General features: G+C 53.1%; 1 protein-coding gene across 1 annotated transcript; it reads left to right on the top strand.

Moving 5' to 3' along the window:
• Positions 1 to 772: 772 nt before the first annotated feature.
• Zp3 (zona pellucida glycoprotein 3) lies at positions 773 to 7,721 on the top strand. The gene is made up of 8 exons (XM_004630453.1): positions 773 to 1,087; positions 3,071 to 3,189; positions 3,487 to 3,590; positions 3,661 to 3,838; positions 3,938 to 4,055; positions 6,616 to 6,707; positions 6,839 to 6,975; positions 7,513 to 7,721. The coding sequence occupies exons 1-8, from the start codon at positions 773 to 775 to the stop codon at positions 7,719 to 7,721; spliced, it is 1,272 nt and encodes a 423-aa protein (XP_004630510.1).
• The last annotated feature ends 816 nt before the right edge of the window (positions 7,722 to 8,537 follow it).

Below are 8,537 nucleotides of genomic sequence, written 5' to 3' on the forward strand. Positions count from 1 at the left end.
ATGGAATTATGGGTGGTTGCTTTTCTCCATGTATTTTCCCCAAAGTACGCTAGAGTATTAACCCTGCCCACAGAAGGTTCAAGTGTGCAAATGAGCGTACCCTCTTTGCCCCAGGAATTAAATGCTAGTGTGTATGATGTATGTCTGTGCGTGGTACTGGGGATTGATCCCAAGGACTTTGCTATGAGCTACACCTCCAGTCCTTTTTTTTATTTTTTGAGACAGGGTCTCATTAAGTTGCTCAGTTGCCCAGCCTGGGCTCGAATCTGTAATCCTTCTGCCTCAGCCCCTGAGCTTCAGCTGCAACTATTTTAATTCTTATTGGTCTCAAAAACTAAAAACTAAAAATTAGGGTCTGGCAAAGAACTGGACCCACGAGGCGGAGTAGGGGAAGGAGTAAGAAATTTGTGCTGGTGGGAGGCTTCCAGAGCACTTTAATTTAGGAATCCCTTGGGATCTCAGAGCCACCAGGCCAACCATGATTGTCAGTATGGGTGGAGACTGAGAGCCCTGCATCTTATAAGCCAAACCAAGGGCCGGGGAAATAGCTCAGCGGCACAGCACCTGCCTGGCAAGTGTGAGGTCATGAGTTCAATTCCCGGTACCACCTACACAAAAGGTACCCTATCTCCTCTAACAAGCTGCACCGGGGGTACTTTACACAGGTAGGGCTGGCTGGGTGAGGAACGAAGGCAGCTGGGAGCCTATAAGAGGGCTGGGCCAGGGTCCTCCTGTGTGCCACGGGAGTCAGTCTCACAGCTCTCACGGCACCATGGAGCTGAAGCCTGGGCTTTTGCTGTGCTTGTTCCTCTTGGGGAACACCAAGCTGTGCTGCTCCCAGTCCCTCTGGCCCTTGCAGGGTGGAACCCGGCCCCCTGTGCCCTTCCTGCCACCCATACACGTGCAGTGTCTGGAAGCTCAGCTGGTGGTCACAGTCAACAGAGACCTCTTTGGCACAGGGAAGCTTGTCCAGCCTGGTGACCTCACTCTGGGGCCTGAGGGCTGCCGGCCCCTGGATTCCTCAGCCATGGATGACACCGTGGTCAAGTTTGAGGTTGGGGTGCATGAGTGTGGCAGCAGCGTGCAGGTGAGGCCAGGACCCTGGCATGCGGGGTACGGAACAGGCCAGAAATGGGGAGCAAGTGGGGCTGCCCAGTAGGGGTAGGGGGAACAGCTGAAGCCCAGGGTTGGGGTTCAGGGCAGAGGGGAGCAGGGGATGCTTCCTGCTCCAGTTGCTAAAATCAGGGAATTCCAGAGGTGACAGGACTTTCTGGGCCATTCTGACTGTCCCCAGGGGACAGAATGCCAGAGTCATCAGCACATTGTGGCAGGAGGAAGAAGGGCTAACTCTGTGGGTAGTCCAGGCACTGGCTAGAGCCATTGGAACCTTATTGGGAAGAGAACTGCTTCAAGAAGCCCTAAAGTAACTGCTATAGGGGAAGGCGGAGCAGAGTATAGTGGCTCACACCTGTAATCCTGGGATTCTAGCACTAGGAAGGTGGAGGATCGTTTCGAGTTCAAGACCAGCCGGGGCTGCACAGTGAGACCCTGTCTCAAAAAGAATTTGAGCTCAGTTTGGGCGATTCAGCCAGATTCTGTACCTAAGAAAAGAGGATGTAGCTCAGTGGTAGACCTCCTCTTTCATTTAATGTCCAAAGTTTAAAAAACACCAGAATCCTGGCCTCTCTTGTGGAATGGCTTGAAGTTTTGAACTACACATGGCCTGAGCAGGGAGCATTGTGATACGTCTGTGTTGAAGGCGTTGGGGCTTGGCGTTGGGGCTTTGGGGAGGTCTGCGTGGGCCGTGAAAGCCGGAAGAGTTCTGCCTAATCCAGGTCTGAGTCCTCCCCAGGTCGCTGGGGATATGATACTCAGACCGCTAGGGGGCGCCTGTCAGTGATGCGGGATGGAGCACAGCACACAGCTCCCGGCTCTCCCCAGCCTGGAGACCACGTTCCAGCTGTCCTACGGAGGACCTGCCCACACTTCCACGCTGGGGCCTGGGATGGGAGGCTTTTAAAAAATCCTTGAGGTTCAAGTTGCACCCCATGCTGAAGTGGGAGGCAGCCAGCAGCATTAGCATCGCGTCCCAGGTGACTGCAACCTGGTGGCTCCTTTCTCAGGTGATGTGCCCGCTCCTGCCCCACGAGAAGCACTTGGCTCTGCCTGCACTGCAGGCGGGTGCCTGTAAGTCCCCCAGAGCCTTGTGCTTGCCCCTACAATACTAGAGGTTTAGTGCAGAGCTACATCCCTAGTCCTTTATCTTCTCAGCCCAGGGTCTTGATAAATTGCCAAGGTTAGAAGTTGCAATCCTCCTGCCTCAGTCCCCCAGGTGCTGGGATTACAGGCATGCTCCACTATGCTCTGAAATACCTAAAGGTCTCCACAAGTGATGCTGCTGGTCATTTCTGGGCACTTGCTAGAAAGGGTCTGGGCCAGACCTAGGGGACCCCACAGGGGTGCAGGGAATCCCCTTTCCAGGCAGGCCCCTCCCCCATACAAACAGCCCACCACATGTGTCTACCCTCCCCCTCGGGCAGCCAGCTGTCCTTTCTGTAAAGTGGGCTGAGGATATGTGACAAGTATTAACAGCTGGGCAGGAAGTGCTCAGCAATTGTCTGCTTGTGGTTTGGTCTTTAAAAGAAATTGTAGCTGCTGTGGTACCTGCCTATAATCCCAGCATTCTGGGAGGCTGATGCAGGAGGGTTGAAAGCTCAAGCCCAGCCTGGGTGACTTAGACCCTGTCTCAAAACAAAAGTGACTGGGGGCGTAGCTCAGTGTGAAGGCCCTGGGTCCAATCCCTAGTACTGCAGAAAAGCATTTGAGTTGATGCCAAGTGAGAAGTTGGGGGCATTTCCTGATGTCACTATGCTCCTCCTGATGTCTCCTGTCATTGGTCCAGAACCCTCACCCTGACAGGATGTCAATGGCAGGTGATGTACAGAAGTAACAGCTAGCCAGCCTCTTATTACTGGCCAGCACTGGTTGGGTCCGAGTACAGAGCCTGGCATGGGCCCAGCATGCTGAGTGCCCTGGTGCTACTAGGGTTAACCTTGCACCTCTGTTGCAGGTGACAAACGATGCCCTGGTATACAGCACCTTCCTTCTCCACACGCCCCGGCCTGTGGGAAACCTTTCCATCGTGAGGACCAACCGTGCGGAAGTTCCCATCGAGTGCCGATACCCGAGGTCAGCAGAAGACCCCACTCCAGGCCTGGTGGAATCCTACCTCAGCCTCCAGAGTGCTGGAATTCTGGGCATGTACCTCAGCACCTGGCTGAGATCTCGGTTTAGAAACCAAGCTCTGGCATCAGGAGTCGCTGTCTCCAAGCGGCAGCCCATGTGCCCTGGCTCCCACTTAGGATAGTAGGCTGCTCCCAGATGGAGCTGCTCTGGGGGGCTGTGGGCCAGGCTGCCTTGGCTTTGCTGCCTGGGGGAGCTACCCTTGGGACCCTCAATGGTGGGCAGCTGTGGCTCTTTCTCTAGGCATGGCAACGTGAGCAGCCAGGCGATCCTGCCCACCTGGGTGCCCTTCAGAACCACAGTGTCCTCAGAGGAGAAGCTGGCATTCTCCCTGCGCCTGATGGAGGGTGAGTGGGGGCTGCAAGGGGGAAGCTAGAGGAAGCTGTGGAGAGTCTCTAGCCCAGTCTGTGTCCCCAGAGAACTGGAGCATGGAGAAGACATCTCCCACCTTCTACCTGGGAGAGGCAGCCTACCTGCAGGCAGAGGTCCACACTGGCAGCCACCCGCCACTGCAGCTCTTTGTGGACTACTGTGTGGCCACACCGACACCAGACCAGGATGCCTTCCCTCGTCACACCATCGTGGACTTCCATGGGTGAGACCAGGCTACCTGTGTGGGAGCCTTCATCACAAGATGGCCTGGCAGCCACCTTCCCAGGCCTCTAACACCACTGTGCATTTTTGTCCCTCTAAGCTGCCTTGTAGATGGGCAGTATGACAGCTCTTCGACATTCCAAGCCCCCAGACCCAGGCCAGACATGCTCCGGTTCACAGTGGATGTGTTCCACTTTGCCAACGACTCCAGAAACACGGTAACATTCTCATAATAGCTAGAATGAGACTGAACTCTAGGTCACGCTTAGGATTAGAGTCCTACCCCTTCCCCCTTGAGCAAATTACTCCTACCTCTGTCCTGGTGCTAATAAGGTTCCAAACTGGTTGGGTAACTGAAGCTGTGGGCTTTAGACACCTGCAGGGATGAGGTATGAACAATACATACTCTTAAGTAGAAGCTGGGTGTGGTGCATACCTATAATCCCAGCCACCCAGGAGGCTGAAGCAGGAAGATCTGAGTTCAAGACCAGCCTGGGCTATATATGAGACCAGGCTCACCACCACTCCCCTAAAATTGATAAGGTGGTCTGAAGCTATCAATAGCTGGTCCTCGCCTAAAATGGGGCTGGGGAAGAGAACAAGTACAGAAACTTTGTTCCTGGATTGGTGGTCTTGTGGGTCTGAGGGTAGAAGGTCCCCTTTGGAACAGGGAGCCAGGTTGACTCCAGAGATGCAGGATAGGGATGAGGCCTCACACAGCAAATGATCTGGTATGAGCAGGCATACAAACTTGAACTGGTTTCTAAACCTCAAGCTTTAGAGGACAAGGAGCCAGGTGTGGAGTGCACACCTGTAATCCCAGCACTTGGGAGTCTGAGGCAGGATCTGAGTTCAAGGCTAGCCTTGAACCACATGGAGAGACCCTGTCTCAAAAAAGCCAAGGGCTGGCCAGATAGCTCAGCAGACTAAAGCACCTGCTTAGAGCACAGAAGCTGGGGTTCTATCACCGGCTGGCCGAGCTGGCCTCACCCCCCACAGGGCATGCTGAGACAGTGACAGACTGGGTGTGGTGGCGTGCACGTGTAATCCCAGCACTTGGGAGGCTGAAAACACGAGAAACACTATATCAGTTCAATCTATGTAGTGAGACCCTGTAGACCCTGTCCTAAATACAGTTTATTCATTTTTTTGCGGAACTGGGGATTGAACTCAGGCCCTTGTGCTTGCTTGCCAGGGAAGTGCTTATTCCACTGAGCCATCTCCCCAGCCCCTTAAATACAGTTTAACAAAAGCCAAAACCCTGGGGATGTGTCTCAGTAGTAAAGCACTTGCCCAGCATGTTCTGGGCCCCAGGTTCAATCTCCAGGACTGCCACAAAGCCAGAGGACAAGGTGAATTGGTGGAAAGTAATCTGAGCCCTGTACAAGTTCCCCCCAAAGATGGAAAGGTGTATTGGCCAGCTCCCTGGAACGTGGGAGAAGAAACCACTCTGCTTAAGATCTTTAGGGGAGGGGGCCTGCCCCTTAGCTCAGTTCTCTGGGGCTGGGGAGATGGCTCAGTGGAATAAGTGCTTCCCTGGCAAGCGCAAGGGCCTGAGTTCAATCTCCCGGTTCCGCAAAAAAAAAAAAAAAAAGAGAAAGAAAAAAAATCTGCAGGGGAACTTCCCTGCCCCAAGCACTTTTCTTAGATGGTGTATGTCTATGTAGCCCAGGCTGGCCTTAAACTTGGAGCAATCCTCTTGCCTCAGTCTCCCAAGTGCTGGGATTATAGGCATGCATCACCATGCACAGCACACCCACATTCTTGCGTTAAGGGCAAAAACAGTTCCTTCTTGGAAAGGGGACTCTGAAGGACCTGGAAGCATTTTTCTTATAGGACAGATGTAGACAGAAGTACACTTGGCTAGTGGAAAAAGGTCTAAATTTAACATAGCTTCAAGATTCTGAACAGGTTTCCTTACAGGTGCATTTGGCACTAGGTGGTGGCTGAGGCTTGTGGCCACTTGTGTGGCTTCGCCAGAAGGTGGCAGTACGTCCTTGCCCTTTCAGGGTGGAGCAGGGAGGTGTTAACAGCCCTTCCTAGAGTTTAGGGAGCTCTCACTTGGGATGAACCGATGACTGAAGTGGCCTGGCCAAATGTACTGTCAGTGGCTAGGAGCTCATGTCCCTAGATAAGAGGGGTAAGGCGGGGGAGGTCCCAGGGGCCCTGGGCTGGGCTGGGGCTCTGGGAGGCACCAGCCTTGGCTTGTGAGCGAGCAGGGACAGAGGCATCAGGAGAGATGGACTGACCTTGTTCGATGAGGGCTTCAACCCAGGCTCCTAACACTAAGCTAGATTGCTAGCCCTTTGTTTATTTTTATTTATTTGGTGGAACCGAGGATTGAACTTAGGCCCTTGCACTTGCCAGGGGAGCGCTTATTCCACTGAGCCATCTCCCCGGCCCCTGCCAGCCCTTTAAAAGAATTATCTTGTGGAAGACTCTGGACTCTAATCCAGGTCTAGACTTGCTCCTTATTCAGCTGAGGGGTGGGGAAGCTTACATATTCACTGCTCCAGAGATGGGGTGCTTTCCTCACCTCCCATTTCAAACTCTAGAGGATTACCTGACAAGTTAATGTCTCTGGTGGAGCATGCCTGTGACTCTAGAACTCTAGAGGCTGAGGCGGGATGTAAGGTGGAGTCCAGCCTGGGCAACATAGCCCCTATCTCCAAGTAAAAAGTTAGAGAGTGGGGAATGCAGCTCAGTGCAAAGGCACTGGGCTCCAACCCTAGGACTGCAAGTCGCCAGCACACCCTAGAGCTCGGCCTTGTCTTTCAGATCTACATCACCTGCCATCTGAAGGTTACGCCAGCTGGCCAAGTCCCAGACCAACTCAACAAAGCCTGCTCCTTCAACAAGTCTTCCAATAGGTGAGCAGACCACATTCTGCCTTCCCACTGTGGAAACCTGGGAGCCCTTGTGTCCGTTTGTGCCTAACAGACTCTCAGGAAGCCACTTCTGGCCAGGCAGGAAAACCTAAGCTGCTTGTCTTCCCTCTCAGCTGGTCACCAGTAGAAGGTGCTGCTGACATCTGTAAGTGTTGTGACGAGGGCAACTGTGGCGGTCCAGGCTATCCCAAGAGGCAGCCCCTGAGCCAGAGACTCGAGACGCTTCCGCTTCCACGGAACCGCAGACATGGTACGTCATTGGGAGGTTACTAGGACGCCTGCCCTCCCTTTGTGGTGATACTCCCTTGTCCTGCCACAGGGCTGTTTACTCAAAGGATGTATTTTTGAGCCAGGCACAGAAATTTTGGTGCTTCTGGGCATATGAGGCTGTAATCCCAGCACTCTGGAAGGATGAGGCAAGAGGATCGTAAATTCAAGCCCAGCTGAGCAAATTAGCAAAACCCTGTCTTGAGGAAAAATGGCTAGGTATAGCTCAATGTGAAGGCCCTGGCTTCAATCCTAAGTATGACTGAAAATAAATGCAGCTGTTGGTACCAGTGTATTATTATTATTATTATTATTATTATTATTATTATTATTATTATTATTTTGGCAGAACCGGGGGTTGAATTCGGGCCCTTGCCGCTTGCCAGGCAAGCACTTATTCTACTGAGCCATCTCTCCGGCCCCGGCACCAGTGTTTTATCCGCACGTTTAGGCAGGGTAGAAAAACCCCATGGCTCCTCATTAGGAATTGAAGTGACCTTCAGGTGTCCTTTCCTTTCAGTGACAGAAGAAGCAGACGTTACTGTGGGACCACTGATCTTCCTGGGAGAAGCTGGGGACCACAGTGTAGAGGGCTGGGCCTCTTCTGCACACACGTCCATGGCTCTGGGTTTGGGCCTGGCCATGATGGCACTTCTGAGCCTAGCTGTGGTCCTGGGTCTTACCAGGAGGTGCCACACTGCTTCCCGTTCTGTGTCCCTTTCCCAATAAAAGAAAGCTAACTCTGACCATGGTTCAGTGACTTGACAGGTAGGATTTTGGGATCCGTCATGGCTGCTTGGGACAGGGTAGACTGTCTGCGTAAGGGCTCAAGCAGTATACCAGTTCTTCATGGTATATGCTATCTTAGCTTTCAAGGAAGCTAAGGCAGAATCGTGCGTTCAAGCCCAGCCAGGGCAACTTGGTGAGATCCTGTCTCTAAAAAGGGCTGAGAATGTAGCTCAGTGCTAAGACCCTGGCTCTGAGGCTCAGGGTTGGGGCGGGGAGAAGGTAGCACAGTCAAGTACCTTGTTGGCCACAAGGTATGGTTTGTGAAGGGAAGCCTGTGTGCTGTCTGCCTGGCTTGGGCCAACAGTTCCTTCCAGGGCTCGGGGACCTTTTCCCACAGCAAAGTGTACAGTTAAATTCCGAAGAGGCCAATAGTAGAAGCTGTTGCGGATAAAAGCAAGGTGGGAGGGCCAGGGAAATGGCTCAGTAGAATAAGTGCTTGCCTGGCAAGCACAAGGGTCTGAGTTCAATCCCCAGTTCCGCCAAAAAAAGGCAAGGTGGACCCAGCTGGTCTGGCTTCCAGACTAGCAGAGAATCTGGGCCTCTGGCCCCACAGGTGTGGCTCCAGGGAGGTGAGGGGACATCTTGTTCCCCTTATCTATGGGTGACAAGAAGGTACATGCTGAACTGTTAGATGCCCAAAGACCAGAGATGACTGGGTCCCCAAAGTAGCACTGTGGTCTTTGCTCTGCTGCCTGCCTGGAGCCGGGTGGTCACTATGGGTTGTATTAGCCAATGCTTAGGATCCTGTCATGGGCT

This window comes from Octodon degus, unplaced genomic scaffold (genome assembly GCF_000260255.1).
Source record: "Octodon degus isolate 3935 unplaced genomic scaffold, OctDeg1.0 scaffold00035, whole genome shotgun sequence".
NCBI classification, from domain to species: Eukaryota; Metazoa; Chordata; class Mammalia; order Rodentia; family Octodontidae; genus Octodon; species Octodon degus.

Bases quoted from the DNA above. Each gene is read 5' to 3' on its own strand.
- Zp3 (XM_004630453.1), top strand. From the start codon at position 773: ATGGAGCTGAAGCCTGGGCTTTTGCTGTGCTTGTTCCTCTTGGGGAAC. The intron at 3,190-3,486 runs GTCAGCAGAAGA...CTCTTTCTCTAG, and splicing joins ATCGAGTGCCGATACCCGAG to GCATGGCAACGTGAGCAGCC. The intron at 4,056-6,615 runs GTAACATTCTCA...CTTGTCTTTCAG, and splicing joins CCAACGACTCCAGAAACACG to ATCTACATCACCTGCCATCT.